The 22,500-nt window shown below is 35.8% G+C and overlaps 2 protein-coding genes across 2 annotated transcripts in view; one reads left to right on the forward strand and one right to left on the reverse strand.

The window, feature by feature from the left end:
* The window catches only part of LOC137989442 (lactadherin-like), a 433,868-nt gene that overhangs the window by 135,219 nt on the left and 276,149 nt on the right, over positions 1–22,500 (forward strand). The gene's annotated exons all lie outside the window — the stretch shown is intronic.
* LOC137989462 (uncharacterized) lies at positions 9,170–10,225 on the reverse strand. The gene has a single exon (XM_068835277.1). It carries the CDS (start codon positions 10,223–10,225, stop codon positions 9,170–9,172), a length of 1,056 nt encoding a protein of 351 aa, XP_068691378.1.

A 22,500-nucleotide genomic window follows, 5' to 3' on the forward strand; every position in this document is an offset into this window, starting at 1 on the left:
ATTGCTTTGGAATTGCAGTCTGAGGCCTGTCAAGTACGTTTACTTTTACGATAATTTACTGTCTACTACAGCCTTTTTCGTTCATTTCCCGCGTAATTTCACATCATTTACACGTCGTGTAAAGTACACGATACGTAATGTGCCGGCACCAAGCTAAACAACCAAAAAAGATCCGCCTTATTGATAACAGTGGGTTTGCTAGTTCTATGGAAAACAATACGAAAAGTAAAAAACAAAATTAAAGACTTTAATGACCAAATGCAGTTTAAGGACATGCATTGTTTTATCGAGCTTTGATAACGGAGGTTCACTGTATTGTGATCATATAAAAAAAGGAATTGTTCTCGCATACAAACAGGAATTTTTCGTAACATCCTGACAGTTCTAAGAGTGGAGGACCCCCAGAACTATAAAATAGTTTTTTGTACTCGTATTTCTGAAACTTTCACCTCTCATCTCTATGAAAATTAAAATTTGAATTGTTTCTGGGAATTTTCGAGGTTAAAATAGTTTAAAACCGACATTTCGACCAGTTTTACTGGTCTTCTTGAGGTTGTTTAGAAAATGTTATCAATATGGCGGATCTTTTTTGGTCGTTCCGCTTGGGTCAGTCTTAATTTAGTGGAGTAAATGAAAATTTATCCTCAAGTGCTGACGACCTCTATAAAACCTCGAATTTCGCTATTTCACGTTGTTGTTTTGCTGACGACGGCAAAGAAATGAACAAACGAGAAAAACGCACGTGCAGGGCGTGCAAAGCTATTGTTTTTGCCCACAAAATATGCAAATTTGTGACGCTCTCGTAGCCGTAGCCGTTGTCTTTGCTAAAGCTCTCTTAATCTTTTGAATTTTCAGCTCAAGAACGAGGCATCAAGGGCTAATTTGAATAAAAACGAGAGAACATTTAAATGACGTCCATTTTGGAATAAGGTCTATTTAACTCAGCTGTGTGAGTCACTTCGTAACAAAGTTACACAGTTATTTGTGTCATATTCAGTTAATAGTGTATTTAAGGCAATCCACTTACAGGGAAGATAGACGTGTGAGTCCTGAGAAAGTGCCATTTTGGAGTTGAGTTATTTCATTCTCCATGAGATATCTAGAAATGAAAATAACATTAGAAATAAGCACTAAATTTAAATTAAAGAAGAACAATGCAATTAATACCATTTTAGTTTTAATTGCATGGCGTTTTGTTCTTAGCATTCCCGGATAGACGTTGTACTCGATTATATTTAGACAAGAGCAGTAAAATTAATCCCAATTACCCCAAAAGGAGTCCATGAACTACCCAGACCGATCAAATCAAAGAAAAAAATGGATAACTGTGGATTTGCTAGTTTATGAAAAAAAATAGGAAAATCTTAAAGAAAAAATAGGATTTTACTGACCAAATGCAGTTTAAAGTGATGCATTGCTTTATTGAGCCTTGATGAAGAAAGCTCACTGTACCGTGATCAGAAAGACAAACACGAACTATCTCAGCATGGAAATAGGAATTCATAAACTTTCATAATATCCTGTTTTTATTTACTTAGTAGATATAATTACCATTCCGTTGGAGATACTGTCATTTCGTTGAGTCGAAAATCCATGTTTGTCAGCAGCAATTATTATTATTGTTTTATGTGCTTCTTCATTAGAAAAAGGGATCTTGGCTAAGATCAAATCAAAGGTTCCACAGAAAGAACCAAAATGACAGACTAGAATAACATTTAGTGTTTATCTTGAAAGGCTAAGGTTCAAATGCACTTTAATTTTTGACCTGAAAGGGTTCATTACTGTAAAGACTTTATTTAACTTAGGCGTGTGAGTCACTTTGTAACTAAGTCGCACAATTATTTGTGGAGTGGAAAGGTGCAAAGCCGTGTCATATTTTGAAAGTGTATTTAGGGCAATATACTTACAGCGAATGCAGACCCGTGAGTCCTGAGAAAACGTTTTCTGCGAGTTGACTTATTTTATTTTTATCAAGATATCTAGAAATGAACACAAAATTAGAAATGAGTAGGAAATCTGAATTAAACAAGAACATTAAAATCAATGTCATTTTAGTTTTAATTGCCGTTTCCTTCTCAGAATTCACTGATCGTCGTTGTACTCGGTTCTACTTAGACAAGAGCAGGAAAGTTAATCCCAATTGTCCTAAAAGGAATCCGTGAACGACTCAGAGCAATGAATGAAAAAGAAAAAATGGATAACAGTGGATTTGCTAGTTCTATGGAAAACATTAGGAAAAATCAAAAACAAAATTTTGTGTATTAATGACCAAATGCAGTTTAAAGACATGCATTGTTTTTTCGAGCTTTGATAAAGAAAGTTCGCTGTATTGTGATCATAAAAAAAAGGAAGTGTTCTAGCATGGACACAGGAATTAACAGAGTTGCATAAGATCCTGATAGTTCTAAAACTGGAGGACCCCTAGAACTATAAAATAATTTTTTGTACTCGCATTTCTGAAAGTTTCACCTCTCATCTCTATAAAAATTAAGATTTAAATTGTTTCCGGGAATTTCCGAGGTTAAAATAGTTTAAAACCGACATTTCGACCAGTTTTACTGGTCTTCTTAAGGTTGTTTAGAAAATGTTATCAATATGGCGGATCGTTTTTGGTCGTTCCGCTTGGGTCAGTCTTAATTTAGTGGAGAAAATGAAAATTTATCCTCAAGTGCTGACGTCCTCTAAAAAACCTCGAATTTCGCTATTTCACATTGTTGTTTTGCTTACGACGGCAAAGAAATGAACAAACGTGAAAAACGCACGTGCAGGGCGTGCAAAGCTATTGTTTTTGCCTACAAAATATGCAAATTTGTGACGTTCTCATAGCCGTAGCCGTTGTCTTTGCTAAGCTCTCTAATCTTTTCAATTTTCAGCTCAAGAACGAGGCATCAAGGGCTAATTTGAATAAAAACGAGAGAATAGTTAAATGACGTTCATTTTGGAATGAGGTCTATTTAACTCAGCTGTGTGAATCACTTTGTAACAAAGTTACACAGTTATTTGTGTCATATTCAGTTGAAAGTGTATTTAAGGCAATCCACTTACAAGGAAGTTAGACGTGTAAGTCCTGAGAAAGCGCCTTTTTGGAGTTGAGTTATTTCATTCTCCCTGAGATATCTAGAAATGAAAATAACATTAGAAATAAGCACTAAATTCAAATTAAAGAAGAACAATGCAATTAATACCATTTTAGTTTTAATTGCATGCCGTTTTGTTCTTAGCATTCCCGGATCGTGGTTGTACTCGATTCTATTTAGACAAGAGCAGTAAAATTAATCCCAATTGTCCCAAAAGGAGTCCGTGAACTACTCAGACCGATCAAATCAAAGAAAAAATGGATAACTGTGGATTTGCTAGTTTTATGGAAAACAATAGGAAAATATAAAAGAAAAAATAGGATTTTACTGACCAAATGCAGTCAAAAGTCATGCATTGCTTTATTGAGTCTTGATGAAGAAAGCTCACTGTACCGCGATCATAAAGACAAAGACAATTATCTCAGCATGGAAATAGGAATTCATAAACTTTCATAATGTCCTGTTTTTATTTACTTAGTAGATATAATTACCATTCCGTTGGAGATACTGTCATTTCGTTGAGTCGAAAATCCATGTTTGTCAGCAGCAATTATTATGATTGTTTTATGTGCTTCTTCATTAGAAAAAGGGATCTTGGCTAAGATCAAATCAAAGGTTCCACAGAAAGAACCAAAATGACAGACTAGAATAACATTTAGTGTTTATCTTAAAAGGACCTGAAAGGGTTCATTACTGTAAAGACTTTATTTTACTTAGCCGTGTGGGCCACTTTGTAACTAAGTCGCACAATTATTTGTGGAGTGGAGAGGCGCAAAGCCGTGTCATATTTTGAAAGTGTATTTAGGGAAATATACTTACAGCGAATGCAGACCTGTGAGTCCTGAGAAAACGTTTTCTGCGAGTTGACTTATTTTATTTTTATCAAGATATCTAGAAATGAACACAAAATTAGAAATGAGTAGGAAATCTGAATTAAACAAGAATATTAAAATCAATGTCATTTTAGTTTTAATTGCCGTTTCCTTCTCAGAATTCACTGATCGTCGTTGTACTCGGTTCTACTTAGACAAGAGCAGGAAAGTTAATCCCAATTGTCCTAAAAGGAATCCGTGAACGACTCAGAGCAATGAATGAAAAAGAAAAAATGGATAACAGTGGATTTGCTAGTTCTATGGAAAACAATAGGAAAAGTAAAAAACAAAATTAAAGACTTTAATGACCAAATGCAGTTTAAGGACATGCATTGTTTTATCGAGCTTTGATAACGGAGGTTCACTGTATTGTGATCATATAAAAAAAGGAATTGTTCTCGCATACAAACAGGAATTTTTCGTAACATCCTGACAGTTCTAAAAGTGGAGGACCCCTAGAACTATAAAATAATTTTTTGTACTCGTATTTCTGAAACTTTCACCTCTCATCTCTATGGAAATTAAAATTTGAATTGTTTCCGGGAATTTTCGAGGTTAAAATAGTTTAAAACCGACATTTCGACCAGTTTTACTGGTCTTCTTAAGGTTGTTTAGAAAATGTTATCAATATGGCGGATCTTTTTTGGTCGTTCCGCTTGGGTCAGTCTTAATTTAGTGGAGCAAATGAAAATTTATCCTCAAGTGCTGACGACCTCTATAAAACCTCGAATTTCGCTATTTCACATTGTTGTTTTGCTGACGACGGCAAAGAAATGAACAAACGTGAAAAACGCACGTGCAGGGCGTGCAAAGCTATTGTTTTTGCCCACAAAGTATGCAAATTTGTGACGTTCTCGTAGCCGTAGCCGTTGTCTTTGCTAAAGCTCTCTTAATCTTTTGAATTTTCAGCTCAAGAACGAGGCATCAAGGGCTAATTTGAATAAAAACGAGAGAATATTTAAATGACGTCCATTTTGGAATGAGGTCTATTTAACTCAGCTGTGTGAGTCACTTCGTAACAAAGTTACACAGTTATTTGTGTCATATTCGGTTAAAAGTGTATTTAAGGCAATCCACTTACAGGGAAGATAGACGTGTGAGTCCTGAGAAAGTGCCATTTTGGAGTTGAGTTATTTCATTCTCCCTGAGATATCTAGAAATGAAAATAACATTAGAAATAAGCACTAAATTTAAATTAAAGAAGAACATTGCAATTAATACCATTTTAGTTTTAATTGCATGGCGTTTTGTTCTTAGCATTCCCGGATCGACGTTGTACTCGATTATATTTAGACAAGAGCAGTAAAATTAATCCCAATTACCCCAAAAGGAGTCCATGAACTACCCAGACCGATCAAATCAAAGAAAAAAATGGATAACTGTGGATTTGCTAGTTTATGAAAAAAAATAGGAAAATCTTAAAGAAAAAATAGGATTTTACTGACCAAATGCAGTTTAAAGTCATGCATTGCTTTATTGAGCCTTGATGAAGAAAGCTCACTGTACCGTGATCATAAAGACAAAAACGAACTATCTCAGCATGGAAATAGGAATTCATAAACTTTCATAATGTCCTGTTTTTATTTACTTAGTAGATATAATTACCATTCCGTTGGAGATACTGTCATTTCGTTGAGTCGAAAATCCATGTTTGTCAGCAGCAATTATTATGATTGTTTTATGTGCTTCTTCATTAGAAAAAGGGATCTTGGCTAAGATCAAATCAAAGGTTCCACAGAAAGAACCAAAATGACAGACTAGAATAACATTTAGTGTTTATCTTAAAAGGACCTGAAAGGGTTCATTACTGTAAAGACTTTATTTAACTTAGCCATGTGAGTCACTTTGTAACTAAGTCGCACAATTATTTGTGGAGTGGAGAGGCGCAAAGCCGTGTCATATTTTGAAAGTGTATTTAGGGCAATATACTTACAGCGAATGCAGACCTGTGAGTCCCGAGAAAACGTTTTCTGCGAGTTGACTTATTTTATTTTTATCAAGATATCTAGAAATGAACACAAAATTAGAAATGAGTAGGAAATCTGAATTAAACAAGAACATTAAAATCAATGTCATTTTAGTTTTAATTGCAGTTTCCTTCTCAGAATTCACTGATCGTCGTTGTACTCGGTTCTACTTAGACAAGAGCAGGAAAGTTAATCCCAATTGTCCTAAAAGGAATCCGTGAACGACTGAGATTAATGAAATCATAGAAAAAATGGATAACAGTGGATTTGCTAGTTCTATGGAAAACATTAGGAAAAATCAAAAACAAAATTTTGTGTATTAATGACCAAATGCAGTTTAAAGCCATGGATTGTTTTTTCGAGCTTTGATAAAGAAAGTTCGCTGTATTGTGATCACAAAAAAAAGGAAGTGCTCTAGCATGGAAACAGGAATTAACAGAGTTTTATAACATCCTCATAGTTATAAAAGTGGAGGACGCTTAGAACTATTAAAAAAAAATTTGCACTCGTATTTCTGAAACTTTCACCTCTCTTCTCTATAAAAATTAAAATTTGAATTGTTTCCGGGAATTTCCCAGGTTAAAATATGTTTAAAACCGACTTTTCGACCAGTTTTACTGGTCATCTGCTGCTTGTTTAAAAATTGTTATCAATATGGCAGATCGTTTTTGGTCCTTCTACTTGGTGACCGCACATGACGTATCATGACCATTACACAATGTGTAAATGATGCAACCTCGTTCCCAGGACCTTTTCCCTGGCTTTGGGGTGGGGCGGGAAAAGGCCCTAGGATCGGCCAGTGAATCCTTTATATTGATTGGTTGATCGTTTTTAAATAATTTATGCGAAACTTGGCGAAATAAAGCTAATTTATGCATTATGCCGAAATCAAAATGGCGGAAAGTATGTCCACTCCGACGAAGGTTTCTCCTCGAAATCCAGCTTGCCGACTCTGTGGTGATTCTCATGAGAGTCGCTATATGCTACGAATATTCAGCAAAGCTGGTTCAGGAAAAGATCTGTGTGCCAAAGTCCATAAAACCTGTGGCATAAAAATTTCGGAGGACGATACGAGATCAAAGGTCTTGTGTAGGAGTTGTGTTTCATTCGTAAACAAGATGGAACAGTTTATTCAGAGAGCTCAATCCATAGAGAATACGCTGTCGGATCAAAGCGCAGAATATGCTGTCAAGCGAAGCGTACAGCTTTCACCTTCTTCGCTTCAGCCGTGGAAGCGTTTATCAAGGATTACAATTTAAGATATTTTGATGTTGTAATCATCAGCGAAGTTCAATTCAGTTAATTCAGCACAGATATAAACAAAAAAAGAACAAAATGTTTAAAGAAACTGATCAATGTCATGGTAACAACAGAATTTAATTAAATAACAATAGTGTATTTTAAGAGAGTAATTCAAAGTTTGCAGTGTTTACAATAATTTTGATGATGATGTTCTGATCATGACCAGGGTTCATTTCAGTGCTACATAATTATAGTATTGTGCTCAGATACTGTTCAGTGTCATGGTAACAACAGAAAAAATGAATTATTAATAGTGTGTTTTCAGAGAGTAAATCCAGATATATATACAGCAGTTCACAGTATTTACAATTTGTGATGATGTTCTGATCGTCATCAGAGTTCATTTCAGTTCTACATACAGTTGTATAGTACTAAGCTCAGATACTGATCAGTGTCATGGTAACAACAGAAATAATTAAATATCAATAGTGTGTTTTCAAAGAGTAAATCCAGATATATCTACAGCAGCTCACAGTATTTACAATTGTTATGATGATGTTCTGATCATCTCCAGACTTCATTTCAGTTCTACACATATTATTGTGCCCAGATACTGATCAGTGTCATGGTAACAACAGAAAAAATTAAATATCAATGGTGTGTATAAAGAGAGTAAATCCAGATACGGTATATCTACAGCAGCTCACAGTATTTGCAATTATTATGATGATGTTCTGATCATCTCCAGAGTTCATTTCAGTTCTACACATATTATTGTGCTCAGATATCATACTGATCAGTGTCATGGTACCGTACTTATTCGGCTACAAGCCGAGCTCGGCTATAAGCCGAGACCCCAAACTTCTTACGGAAAAAATCAACTTGATTGACACGAATTGTAAATGCATAATACTCGGCTATAAGCCGAGACCCATTTTAGGTCTTGATGTGTATTATCGGCTATGGAATTTTCCTAATTTAAAATAAAAATTGACATTGACTGAAAAATTATACTCAAAGCAATCAAATCAACACGAAAGATAAGAAACAAACAAGCAACGTGATCGTGACAGCAGAAATAATTAAATATCAATAGAGTGTATTTAGAGAGTAAATCCAGATGTATCAACAGCAGTTCACAGTATTTTCAAGTTATAATGATGTTCTGATCATCATCGGAGTTCATTTTAGTCCTACTTATATTATTGTGCTCAGATATATGTGTGAAAAGATGAAGACAAACTAATCAGTGTCATGGAAACCAGGGCTCAAACTTGACTTTTTAGTCTACTTGCAAAGTGGTAAGAAGTTTTCCTCTAGAAAACCGGTGAGACCACTAGCCAATTATTTCCAAATGTTTGCAAGACATGGATGATTCTAACTTGCAAACATTTACTAGTGGATATTTTTCTCACTTGCAGATTATCAAAATCACTCGCATTTTGTGAGTTTGCGAGCATTAATTTGGAGCCCTGCCATGGCAACAACATGGAAATAATTAAATACCACTGGTGTGTTTTAAGAGAGTAAATCAGGATATTTCTACAGTAGTTCACAGTATTTATATTTTATGATGAGGTTCTGATCATTAGAGGCACTCATTTCAGTTCTACACATATTATTGTGCTCAGATACTGATCAGTGTCATGGTAACAACAGAAATAATTAAATATCAGTAGTGTGTACTAAGAGAGTAAATCCAGATATATCTACAGCTGTTCACAGTGTTCACAATTTATGATGATGTTCTGATTATCATCAGAGTTCATTTCAGTTCCACACAGTATTGTGCTCAGATATAAGCAAAGACAAACTGATCAGTGTTATTTTAACAACAGAAATAATTAAATATCATTGAATCAGTCTTGTGTTTAAGAGAATAAATCACAATCAGTAGTTTACAGTATCTACAATTTATGTTGATGTTCTAATCTTCAGAGTTCATTTCAGTTCAACATGTCGTGAGGAGTGTGCCCAGATATAAGTGAACAGAGCGCATTATGTTGATGTTCTAATCATTGTCGGAGTCCGTTTCAGTTGTACATATAGCAGTGTGTTCAGATATAAGCGAAAAGATTTGAGAAGAACAGGTTTCATCCCATACGCCGAATGATTTCAATAAGTCTGCTTCTGATGCAACAAATTCCACTCCCTCCATAACCTTTGCAGCCAGATCCTTATCTACAGAAATGTCAAATAGCATTGAACCCTCTGATGTCGCTTGGGACTCATGGTCAGAAATTGCACTCTTGATTAACCTTTCAAGGATAGCACGGTTACTGTTAGGTAGAAATCTGACCTTGTTTCTAATAGCTTGGAAGAGATCCTCTTCAGTTCTTTTGAATTTTCCATCGCATATGCAGCAACAGCCCTTTTGTTGAACACTGGAGAATCCAAAGTAATCAAGGAGGAGTTTCCTTTGACAAGTGTCTTCTGATCTGCAATATGATTTCATTGATTCTTCTACATGTTTTTTATTCTTTGCAATGTCAGAGTTATTGTAATAAAGGGTAGCACATGATGAAAGTCCTGTACGGCCAGCACGACCAATCTCTTGCATGTAAGCTTCAAGGCTACTTGGTGGAGTTATATGAATGATGTTGGTTACATAAGGAGCATCAACCCCCATGCCAAGAGCTGATGTTGCAAATAGCACCCTCACCCTCGATTGTTCTTTCTTTATTTCTGATATTATGTCTTTCTTCATGCGACTCGTCTGGGGCGCATGAAACTGTGCAAACAGCCTTGCACTGGGTTCTGATGTTTCTCCAACGCACTGTTTGTCTTTCAATACTCTTTCAAATAAGCCATAAGCATATCCGCAGTATTTCAGTTTTAAAGAAATGATTGTCATTGGGTAGTTTTCTCTTTGAATTGCCAGTTCATTGGCAATGGGTACAAGGATTTTGTCGTAGCTCTGGATGGGCGAATACAATTGAAGTGTTACCATTAACCACATCTTGAGGAAACTTCGTTGAATCTGGGACCACGTGCTCGCTTGGTTCTTGTTGATTTCCGAACAAGTTATCGGCGGGTTCCTTCTCGTATACAGCAAGCTGTAAGACATCAGCGGTTATCCTTCGAGCTTTTAAGACTTTCAGCTGATCTTCAATGATGGAATTTAATGGACATACCACAATAACTATGTTCTTGGTGGTCTTCACAGGAATGAGATGAGGTAGAAGGTGAAAGAGCATTGACTTGCCAAATCCAGTAGGTAGGACTCCAATGACATCCTGACCTTCCAGCATAAATTCGAAACACTTCATTTGAAGAGGTTTTAAATTTAAAGAAGGAAAATTACCGTTATTTAAAGAAAATTCGATTCGACGAAGCACTGACAAAAAGTTTGGTTTACTCGAAGAGGCCGCCATCTTGAAATTTCCGTTTAACGTATGATAATTTAGTACACCCAAGAAATTTGGGTGTTCTGAGATCACGTGACCAGCCGATCCCAGGGCCTTTTCCCGCCCACCCCCAAGCCAGGCAAAAAGGTCCTGGGAACGAGGCTGTAAATGATGCCAAATTGCTTTGGAATTGCAGCCTGAGGCCTGTCAAGTACGTTTACTTTTACGATAATTTACTGTCTACTACAGTCTTTTTCGTTCATTTCCCGCGTAATTTCACATCATTTACACGTCGTGTAAAGTTCATGATACGTCATGTGCCGGCACCAAGCTGAACAACCAAAAAAGATCCGCCTTATTGATAACAGTGGGTTTGCTAGTTCTATGGAAAACAATAGAAAAAGTAAAAAACAAAATTAAAGACTTTTAATTAATAACCAAATGCAGTTTAAGGAGCTTTGATAAAGGAGGTTTACTGTATTGTGATCATATAAAAAAAGGAATTGTTCTCGCATACAAACAGGAATTTTTCGTAACATCCTGACAGTTCTAAAAGTGGAGGACCCCTAGAACTATAAAATAATTTTTTGTACTCGTATTTCTGAAACTTTCACCTCTAATCTCTATGAAAATTAAAATTTGAATTGTTTCTGGGAATTTCCGAGGTTAAAATAGTTTAAAACCGACATTTCGACCAGTTTTACTGGTCTTCTTAAGGTTGTTTAGAAAATGTTATCAATATGGCGGATCTCTTTTGGTCGTTCCGCTTGGGTCAGTCTTAATTTAGTGGAGAAAATGAAAATTTATCCTCAAGTGCTGACGACCTCTATAAAACCTCGAATTTCGCTATTTCACGTTGTTGCTTTGCTGACGACGGCAAAGAAATGAACAAACGAGGAAAACGCACGTGCAGGGCGTGCAAAGCTATTGTTTTTGCCCACAAAATATGCAAATTTGTGACGTTCTCGTAGCCGTAGCCGTTGTCTTTGCTAAAGCTCTCTTAATCTTTTGAATTTTCAGCTCAAGAACGAGGCATCAAGGGCTAATTTGAATAAAAACGAGAGAATATTTAAATGACGTCCATTTTGGAATATGGTCTATTTAACTCAGCTGTGTGAGTCACTTCGTAACAAAGTTACACAGTTATTTGTGTCATATTCAGTTAAAAGTGTATTTAAGGCAATCCACTTACAGAGAAGATAGACGTGTGAGTCCTGAGAAAGTGCCATTTTGGAGTTGAGTTATTTCATTCTCCCTGAGATATCTAGAAATGAAAATAACATTAGAAATAAGCACTAAATTCAAATTAAAGAAGAACAATGCAATTAATACCATTTTAGTTTTAATTGCATGGCGTTTTGTTCTTAGCATTCCCGGATCGACGTTGTACTCGATTCTATTTAGACAAGAGCAGTAAAATTAATCCCAATTACCCCAAAAGGAGTCCATGAACTACCCAGACCGATCAAATCAAAGAAAAAAATGGATAACTGTGGATTTGCTAGTTTATGAAAAAAAAATAGGAAAATCTTAAAGAAAAAATAGGATTTTACTGACCAAATGCAGTTTAAAGTCATGCATTGCTTTATTGAGCCTTGATGAAGAAAGCTCACTGTACCGTGATCATAAAGACAAAAACGAACTACTTCAGCATGGAAATAGGAATACATAAAGTTTCATAATGTCCTGTTTTTATTTACTTAGTAGATATAATTACCATTCCGTTGGAGATACTGTCATTTCGTTGAGTCGAAAATCCATGTTTGTCAGCAGCAATTATTATGAATGTTTTATGTGCTTCTTCATTAGAAAAAGGGATCTTGGATAAGATCAAATCAAAGGTTCCACAGAAAGAACCAAAATGACAGACTAGAATAACATTTAGTGTTTAAAAGGCTAAGGTTCAAATGTACTTTAATTTTTGACCTGAAAGGGTTCATTACTGTAAAGACTTTATTTGAATTAGCCGTGTGAGTCGCTTTGAAACTAAGTCGCACAATTATTTGTGGAGTGGAGAGGCACAAAGCCGTGTCATATTTTAAAAGTTTTTTTAAGGCAATATACTTACAGCGAATGCAGACCCGTGAGTCCTGAGAAAACGTTTTCTGCGAGTTGAGTTATTTTATTTTTATCAAGATATCTAGAAATGAACACAAAATTAGAAATGAGTACGAAGTCTGAATTAAACAAGAACATTAAAATCAATGTCATTTTAGTTTTAATTGCCGTTTCCTTCTCAGAATTCACCTATCGTCGTTGTACTCGGTTCTACTTAGACAAGAGCAGGAAAGTTAATCCCAATTGTCCTAAAAGGAATCCGTGAACGACTCAGAGCAATGAATAAAAAAGAAAAAATGGATAACAGTGGATTTGCTAGTTCTATGGAAAACATTAGGAAAAATCAAAAACAAAATTTTGTGTATTAATGACCAAATGCAGTTTAAAGACATGCATTGTTTTTTCGAGCTTTGATAAAGAAAGTTCGCTGTATTGCGATCATAAAAAAAAGGAAGTGTTCTAGCATGGAAACAGGAATTAACAGAGTTGCATAAGATCCTGATAGTTCTAAAAGTGGAGGGCCCCTAGAACTATAAAATAATTTTTTGTACTCGTATTTCTGAAACTTTCACCTCTCATCTCTATAAAAATTAAGATTTGAATTGTTTCCGGGAATTTCCGAGGTTAAAATAGTTTAAAACCGACATTTCCACCAGTTTTACTGGTCTTCTTAAGGTTGTTTAGAAAATGTTATCAATATGGTGGATCGTTTTTGGTCGTTCCGCTTGGGTCAGTCTTAATTTAGTGGAGAAAATGAAAATTTATCCTCAAGTGCTGACGACCTCTATAAAACCTCGAATTTCGCTATTTCACGTTGTTGCTTTGCTGACGACGGCAAAGAAATGAACAAACGAGGAAAACGCACGTGCAGGGCGTGCAAAGCTATTGTTTTTGCCCACAAAATATGCAAATTTGTGACGTTCTCGTAGCCGTTGCCGTTGTCTTTGCTAAAGCTCTCTTAATCTTTTGAATTTTCAGCTCAAGAACGAGGCATCACGGGCTAATTTGAACAAAAACGAGAGACTATTTAAATGACGTCCATTTTGGAATAAGGTCTATTTAACTCAGCTGTGTGAGTCACTTCGTAACAAAGTTACACAGTTATTTGTGTCATATTCAGTTAAAAGTGTATTTAAGGCAATCCACTTACAGAGAAGATAGACGTGTGAGTCCTGAGAAAGTGCCATTTTGGAGTTGAGTTATTTCATTCTCCCTGAGATATCTAGAAATGAAAATAACATTAGAAATAAGCACTAAATTCAAATTAAAGAAGAACAATGCAATTAATACCATTTTAGTTTTAATTGCATGGCGTTTTGTTCTTAGCATTCCCGGATCGACGTTGTACTCGATTCTATTTAGACAAGAGCAGTAAAATTAATCCCAATTACCCCAAAAGGAGTCCATGAACTACCCAGACCGATCAAATCAAAGAAAAAAATGGATAACTGTGGATTTGCTAGTTTATGAAAAAAAAATAGGAAAATCTTAAAGAAAAAATAGGATTTTACTGACCAAATGCAGTTTAAAGTCATGCATTGCTTTATTGAGCCTTGATGAAGAAAGCTCACTGTACCGTGATCATAAAGACAAAAACGAACTATTTCAGCATGGAAATAGGAATACATAAAGTTTCATAATGTCCTGTTTTTATTTACTTAGTAGATATAATTACCATTCCGTTGGAGATACTGTCATTTCGTTGAGTCGAAAATCCATGTTTGTCAGCAGCAATTATTATGAATGTTTTATGTGCTTCTTCATTAGAAAAAGGGATCTTGGATAAGATCAAATCAAAGGTTCCACAGAAAGAACCAAAATGACAGACTAGAATAACATTTAGTGTTTAAAAGGCTAAGGTTCAAATGGACTTTAATTTTTGACCTGAAAGGGTTCATTACTGTAAAGACTTTATTTGAATTAGCCGTGTGAGTCGCTTTGAAACTAAGTCGCACAATTATTTGTGGAGTGGAGAGGCACAAAGCCGTGTCATATTTTAAAAGTTTTTTTAAGGCAATATACTTACAGCGAATGCAGACCCGTGAGTCCTGAGAAAACGTTTTCTGCGAGTTGAGTTATTTTATTTTTATCAAGATATCTAGAAATGAACACAAAATTAGAAATGAGTACGAAGTCTGAATTAAACAAGAACATTAAAATCAATGTCATTTTAGTTTTAATTGCCGTTTCCTTCTCAGAATTCACCTATCGTCGTTGTACTCGGTTCTACTTAGACAAGAGCAGGAAAGTTAATCCCAATTGTCCTAAAAGGAATCCGTGAACGACTCAGAGCAATGAATAAAAAAGAAAAAATGGATAACAGTGGATTTGCTAGTTCTATGGAAAACATTAGGAAAAATCAAAAACAAAATTTTGTGTATTAATGACCAAATGCAGTTTAAAGACATGCATTGTTCTTTCGAGCTTTGATAAAGAAAGTTCGCTGTATTGTGATCATAAAAAAAAGGAAGGGTTCTAGCATGGAAACAGGAATTAACAGAGTTGCATAAGATCCTGATAGTTCTAAAAGTGGAGGGCCCCTAGAACTATAAAATAATTTTTTGTACTCGTATTTCTGAAACTTTCACCTCTCATCTCTATAAAAATTAAGATTTGAATTGTTTCCGGGAATTTCCGAGGTTAAAATAGTTTAAAACCGACATTTCCACCAGTTTTACTGGTCTTCTTAAGGTTGTTTAGAAAATGTTATCAATATGGTGGATCGTTTTTGGTCGTTCCGCTTGGGTCAGTCTTAATTTAGTGGAGAAAATGAAAATTTATCCTCAAGTGCTGACGTCATCTAGAAAACCTCGAATTTCGCTATTTCACATTGTTGTTTTGCTGACGACGGCAAAGAAATGAACAAACGTGAAAAACGCACGTGCAGGGCGTGCAAAGCTTTTGTTTTTGCCTACAAAATATGCAAATTTGTGACGTTCTCATAGCCGTAGCCGTTGTCTTTGCTAAGCTCTCTAATCTTTTCAATTTTCAGCTCAAGAACGAGGCATCAAGGGCTAATTTAAATAAAAACGAAAGAATATTTAAATGACGTCCATTTTGGAATGAGGTCTATTTAACTCAGCTGTGTGAATCACTTTGTAACAAAGTTACACAGTTATTTGTGTCATATTCAGTTGAAAGTGTATTTAAGGCAATCCACTTACAAGGAAGTTAGACGTGTGAGTCCTGAGAAAGCGCCTTTTTGGAGTTGAGTTATTTCATTCTCCCTGAGATATCTAGAAATGAAAATAACATTAGAAATAAGCACTAAATTCAAATTAAAGAGGAACAATGCAATTAATACCATTTTAGTTTTAATTGCATGCCGTTTTGTTCTTAGCATTCCCGGATCGTGGTTGTACTCGATTCTATTTAGACAAGAGCAGTAAAATTAATCCCAATTGTCCCAAAAGGAGTCCGTGAACTACCCAGAACAATCAAATCAAAGAAAAAATGGAAAACTGTGGATTTGCTAGTTTTATGGAAAACAATAGGAAAATATAGAAGAAAAAATAGGATTTTACTGACCAAATGCAGTCTAAAGTCATGCATTGCTTTATTGAGTCTTGATGAAGAAAGCTCACTGTACCGCGATCATAAAGACAAAAACGAATTATCTCAGCATGGAAATAGGAATACATAAAGTTTCATAATGTCCTGTTTTTATTTAATTAGTAGATATAATTACCATTCCGTTGGAGATACTGTCATTTCGTTGAGTCGAAAATCCATGTTTTTCAGCAGCAATTGTTATGATTGTTTTATGTGCTTCTTCATCAGAAAAAGGGATCTTGGCTAAGATCAAATCAAAGGTTCCACAGAAAGAACCAAAATGACAGACTAGAATAACATTTAGTGTTTATCTTAAAAGGCTAAGGTTCAAATGCACTTTAATTTTTGACCTGAAAGGGTTCATTACTGTAAAGACTTTATTTCACTTAGCCCTGTGAGTCACTTTGTAACTAAGTCGCACAATTATTTGTGGAGTGGAGAGGCACAAAGCCGTGTCATATTTTGAAAGTGTATTTAGGGCAATATACTTACAGCCAATGCAGACCTGTAAGTCCTGAGAAAACGTTTTCTGCGAGTTGAGTTATTTTATTTTTATCAAGATATCTAGAAATGAACACAAAATTAGAAATGAGTAGGAAATCTGAATTAAACAAGAACATTAAAATCAATGTCATTTTAGTTTTCATTGCCGTTTTCTTCTCAGAATTTACTGATCGTCGTTGTACTCGTTTCTACTTAGACAAGAGCAGGAAAGTTAATCCCAATTGTCCTAAAAGGAATCCGTCCTAAATGAAAAAGAAAAGATGGATAACAGTGGATTTGCTAGTTCTATGGAAAACAATAGGAAAAGTAAAAAACAAAATTAAAGACTTTAATGACCAAATGCAGTTTAAGGAAGTGCATTGTTTTATCGAGCTTTGATAAAGGAGGTTCACTGTATTGTGATCATATAAAAAAAGGAATTGTTGTCGCATACAAACAGGAATTTTTCGTAACATCCTGACAGTTCTAAAAGTGGAGGACCCCTAAAACTATAAAATAATTTTTTGTACTCGTATTTCTGAAACTTTCACCTCTCATCTCTATGAAAATTAAAATTTGAATTGTTTCTGGGAATTTACGAGGTTAAAATAGTTTAAAACCGACATTTCGACAAGTTTTACTGGTCTTCTTAAGGTTGTTTAGAAAATGTTATCAATATAGACCGTATTCATAAATGGCGGTCACATTTATAATTCTTTTGTCCACGTGCAAATTAGCCTACCAAGCGTCATTTTAGCGCAAGAAATCTTTTAAATTCACTTTATGGTATCGAGGCTTGGTAGGCTAATTTGCACTTGGACAAAAGAATTATAAATTGACCGCCATTTATGATTAAGGTCTATGGCGGATCTTTTTTGGTCGTTCCGCTTGGGTCAGTCTTAATTTAGTGGAGAAAATGAAAATTTATCCTCAAGTGCTGACGACCTCTATAAAACTTCGGATTTTGCTATTTTACGTTGTTGTTTTGCTGACGGCGGCAAAGAAATGAACAAACGAGAAAAACGCACGTGCAGGGCGTGCAAAGCTATTGTTTTTGCCTACAAAATGGCCGTCCTTGCCGTAAACTGATATGCACAGTATGATCATTCACCGCTGGTCATACGTAGGGAGGCACAGAAAAGTGTCATTTCGGCCCGGGACAGAAAAGAAAAGAATCAAGTGTATACATGAATTTTTTATCCCGGGATGACATTTTGTCCCGGTGCTGAAGACCAGGATGAAATCGTCCCGGCATGAACAAATTTCACCCCGGGATCATATAAACACCAAAAGCCAAATGACCAGACACCGAGGTGAGACTCATCCCGGAATGAAACTCGTCCCGCCCGGGATGAGTTCTCTCATGTAAACAGCACCTAAGTCTAAGCACCCACTTTAACAGTTAGCTTTCAATAAATGCGTCGCTACGTCGTTTAAGGTTAGGATTAGAACTTTTAATAACAATTCTGAGAAGACCCCCGTATGAATATCAAATATAGGTCGGTGTATGCCAATCGCCTCTTGTTTGTGAATAATTGTTGCATAAATTAAGTTTGGTAAAGGACGTAAAAAATTCACCTAAATGCGCAATACATAAGCTTAAAGAAATATTGTCGGCTTCTCAAGTTAACTTCATTTTACACCGGAATGACTAAACAGCAAAAAACTGCTCTCGTGATATTAAATTTCAACCCACGTATGCAAATAGTTAAAATTTGCACAACACAATAATTCCACAAAGGCAGAAAAATCTCACAAAAACCATTTCCAGTCCATAAATTTATTGAAACAAACAAAATATTTGCTATTAGAGGCCTTCTAATTTCATTCTGGGCGTACAAACAAGTAACACATTTCCTGTCAAAAACCATACGAAACCAAGAGATTATAAAGGTAAGAGAAGTAATCCCTCATACTGGCCCTATTCCCATCGTAATCCCTCTTAGGTTATTTTTAGATGATATTTTAGTGGAGGAGATGTGTATGATGTGTATGATGCCACTTTCCGTTTTCAAAATTGAGTTTCATGGCCTGATAAAATTCATTGTCTGCAAGATACAGGTTTCAAACACTGGAATTGCCTTGGAATTGGTTAACTGTCTAGTTTACAGAGATACCAATTTGAAGAATTTCCAATGTATCAAACCGTGTTAAATAATTTTGACACATGCAGATATGTTTACCTTGGTTGCATTGCGTTACTTGTCCATTTTAGTGCGCATTTTCTCATCGTTTTCAATTCTGTCGCTTACAAAACTAACCCTGTCAAGATACAGTTTGCAATCATATATCATGGAAATCGGTTAACTGTATAATTCACTCTGATACCAATTTTACGATTGTCTAATGTAGGAAACCGTGTTAAATAATTTTGTAAGAGGGAGCTATATTTTACGCGTTCGTTGCAAATTGACTTCAATTCGATCTTACGGTTTTAAAAATTCTTATCGTGCGGTCAATTGAAATTTTCCTGTCATGTGTGGTACTGTTTGAAAGCGTTAGCTGTCTAATTTATGAATATCATAGAATTAAGTCACCATAGTTTAAGTCCGCTAAGAAAATCCAGAACGCGTTGACAAGTCAGGAATATGTTACTTGGTGACTTGATATTTCATTGTGTACAAAATTCTGTCGCCTATAAAACTCGTTACTTTGAAGATAAAATATGCATAGATATATAATTCAAATAGCTTAACTGTGTTGTTTACAGTGACACCAATTTCAACACTGTCCAATGTACGAAACCGAGTTTAATAATTTTGAAAGATGCAGGTATATAAAACATGCGTGCTTTGCTAATTGACTTCCATTCGATACCACTTGTTCATACATTAATATTTTTATCGCACTGTCTGTTCAAGTTTTCTTTTCATGTCTGATATCTGTCTAATTTATGAATATCTAAGAATTAAGTCGTCATATTTTAATCCCGCGAAGAAAATCAAGAACGCGTTAACCAAGTCAGCGATATATTACTTGTTGACTGTAGTTTGCGAATTGCCAATGTTTACAAAATTCTGTCGCTTATAAAACTCGATCCTTTCAAGATACAGGCTTCAAACATCAATAACTGAAATCGCTTAATTGTCTAGTTTTCAATGATACCACATCAAGGTTGTGCCATATACGAAACCGTGTTAAATCTTTTTTTAAGGAGACAGCTATATTTAACATACGTGCTTTGCAAATTTACTTGAATCCGATAACACGGGTTCAAAAATTTTTATCGGACGCTTGATTCAAGTTTTCCTTTCATGTTTGGTACTGTTGTAGAGCTCTATCTGTCTACTTTATCACCATATAAGAATTAAGTCATCATATTTTAATCCCGCAAAGGAAACCGAGAATGCGTTTATTGAAGTCAGAGAGATCGTACTTATCGACTATAGTCTTCCATTTGCCATTCTGTACAAAATCCTGTCGGTTACATAACTCGTTCCTTCCAAGATACAGGTTTCAAAATATAAGTCGTTGTACTCGCTTAAATCTGTAGTCAACAAGTCACTTTCGTCTACAAAATGTATATACGCGTTTGTCTCAACATCCTCCGCCATTTTTGTTTGATGGTAAATCGCGAACGACGCGAATCATTGCGTGGGAATTCGATCAGCTGTCAACATTGGTAAAAATAGGGACATGTGATTGGCTATCAGTTAACCCTCGTGGGAATACCGGATCTCGCAGAAGACCTAAAAATAACTTAAAGAGGGATTACGATGGGAATAGGGCCAGTATGAGGGATTACTTCTCTTACCTTCATATTTTCTTGACGAAACTAAATACATTTCTCAGAGGAGTTTAGGAACGAACTCTCTTCTAAAGAACCTTTCCCTTGAATAATGAAGCACAAAATGGACAACAAGCTTTCTTTCAAAGAATTCTTCACTAACGAGAATTAGTCAAATTACCAATGTGTTTTTTCTTTTTGCCAGAAAGCACAGACTGTTCACATGCTAAAGTTAGCAAACATGCATGTGTCCTCTGACAGCTGTACGTTCCAGTTGATATCATTGTTAAAACTAACCACTCCGCTGTTATCTTTAGTTGCCTATGAAGATTTACGATCGTGTTCAGTTACCATTCTCAGAAAATACATAAGGAGAACAGAATCTTTAAGAGGGTCAGAATCACAACTTCAGATAAGTTATACCAAGCCTCACAGTTCCACAGCCCTAGAGCTGCTGCATTATCCCCAGCCAGTAGTTTCGGTAGATGAACTATTGAAAACAGCAGATTGATTTTCAGAATCCACCTTTTCCAGGGTTTATTAGAAGCCTCTACTTTAGAAGCCACTATTTGGGCCTAGTGTGCAATTGACAACTGAAAATGCACTTAAGTGTAATGCGGCTCACAAGAAAATAAAAGTATGGTTAGAGTCAGATGTGTGGTTTTTCTTCTCTTACTGCACGTAGATTGCTTCGAAATCTCATGGGATCTTTGGGTATGGAAGCCAGGTCCCTCTTTGCTCTTAGGTATTCACGGGTCCTTACCTTACACAATTACGAGATTACGTGAAATTGACTTGAAGTCACGTGCGATCGCGTAATTTGCTCATTCCTGCGTAATCCCACTTTTGCACTCTATTTGAAAACTACGCAGATATTAGCGATATTGTTTCGTAAGTAAACTCTTTGAAAACAGTTCAAAACACGCCATTTATATCGACTTCGATTTATGAATACTCTAAAAATGAGCGATCAGGCCTTGGATGCGCAGGGAGCTCGAGTATTGTACTGGTTTCAAATGTAAAGCACTTATAATAACAATTGGCTCATGAAAACTGGCCGATTGTAGTCCGTGATATATGTGTTACGAGACAGATTTTGTAGCCACAGCTTCTATGGTTTAACTTCATTATTCTGGCTTGGAACTTCAGCACTCTGCCGTTGCTGGCAGCCAACGCTGTCATCAAAATGCTAAAAGCTGACGTTTAAATATGCATTTGCTGAGCTGTGACTGGCTAATCAATACATTTCCTTCCAAGAATAAGGGACAACAAGGTGACAGCCTGGACGTATGATTAGGTTCCCAGGGCGTAGCACCTGAACTAGTCAAATAAGTGAGTGCTACAAGGTTATCCTGAGTAAAGTACTTTCGAGAGTAAGCTATCAGTGCCAAATACAGCTATAGCTGGTAAAAGAGTTTGAAAAGTTACGGAAACGTGATCATAAAACTCTCAGCAACAAAGGCGGGAAAGCTAGTGGTAAATACCTGGGGTAGACACTTCAGCCTAGATAAATGCGAGTTAATTAAATTGTTGGATTAACTGATAGCTGCAGAAACCGAAGTTTCCACGGTCCTTTAAACCAACGCGTGCGGGCTACCGCGGGAAAGCTAACCCTACAGATAACTACGCTAAGATAACTAACATGGTCGGTCTTACAAACTCATCAGTCCTCGTATTTCCAACAACATTGACGGAAATTCAGCATTCCTCTAATGCATTTTTCTGTGAAAAAGTTACTTAAATTAACTTCTGGGACGAGGTTGTTTGCGACACTTGACTTGGTTTGCACGCTTCACTTTCCCATCTTCGTTGTTAGCACCGTGTATTTAGTACGCTTGCATACAATGAAGCCGTCTTAAAAATATTGCCTAAAATATTAGAAAATATGCTTTAACATATGTCCTAAGTATAGTTAATTCCGCCTGCTCATGTACACCGTACAAATTGCATTCCTTTTAGTTGTGGTTTTGAAGGTTTTCTAATTTAAAAAATGAATAAAGTCAAGCACTAAGAAACAGCAACAAGGTTTACAGTTGAGATTGGGCAAATTGAACCTAACCTCTGTGTATCACTGGTATTTATTACAAACTAGACTCTCCGCGAGCCTAAACTGGCTTGCTCTTGGTATGTGTTTGTCCTCCTCAAAGTTTTGTACTCATTACCAAACACCCTAAG

The sequence above is a fragment of the Montipora foliosa genome, unplaced genomic scaffold (assembly GCF_036669935.1).
Source record: "Montipora foliosa isolate CH-2021 unplaced genomic scaffold, ASM3666993v2 scaffold_459, whole genome shotgun sequence".
In the NCBI taxonomy this organism is placed as follows: Eukaryota; Metazoa; Cnidaria; class Anthozoa; order Scleractinia; family Acroporidae; genus Montipora; species Montipora foliosa.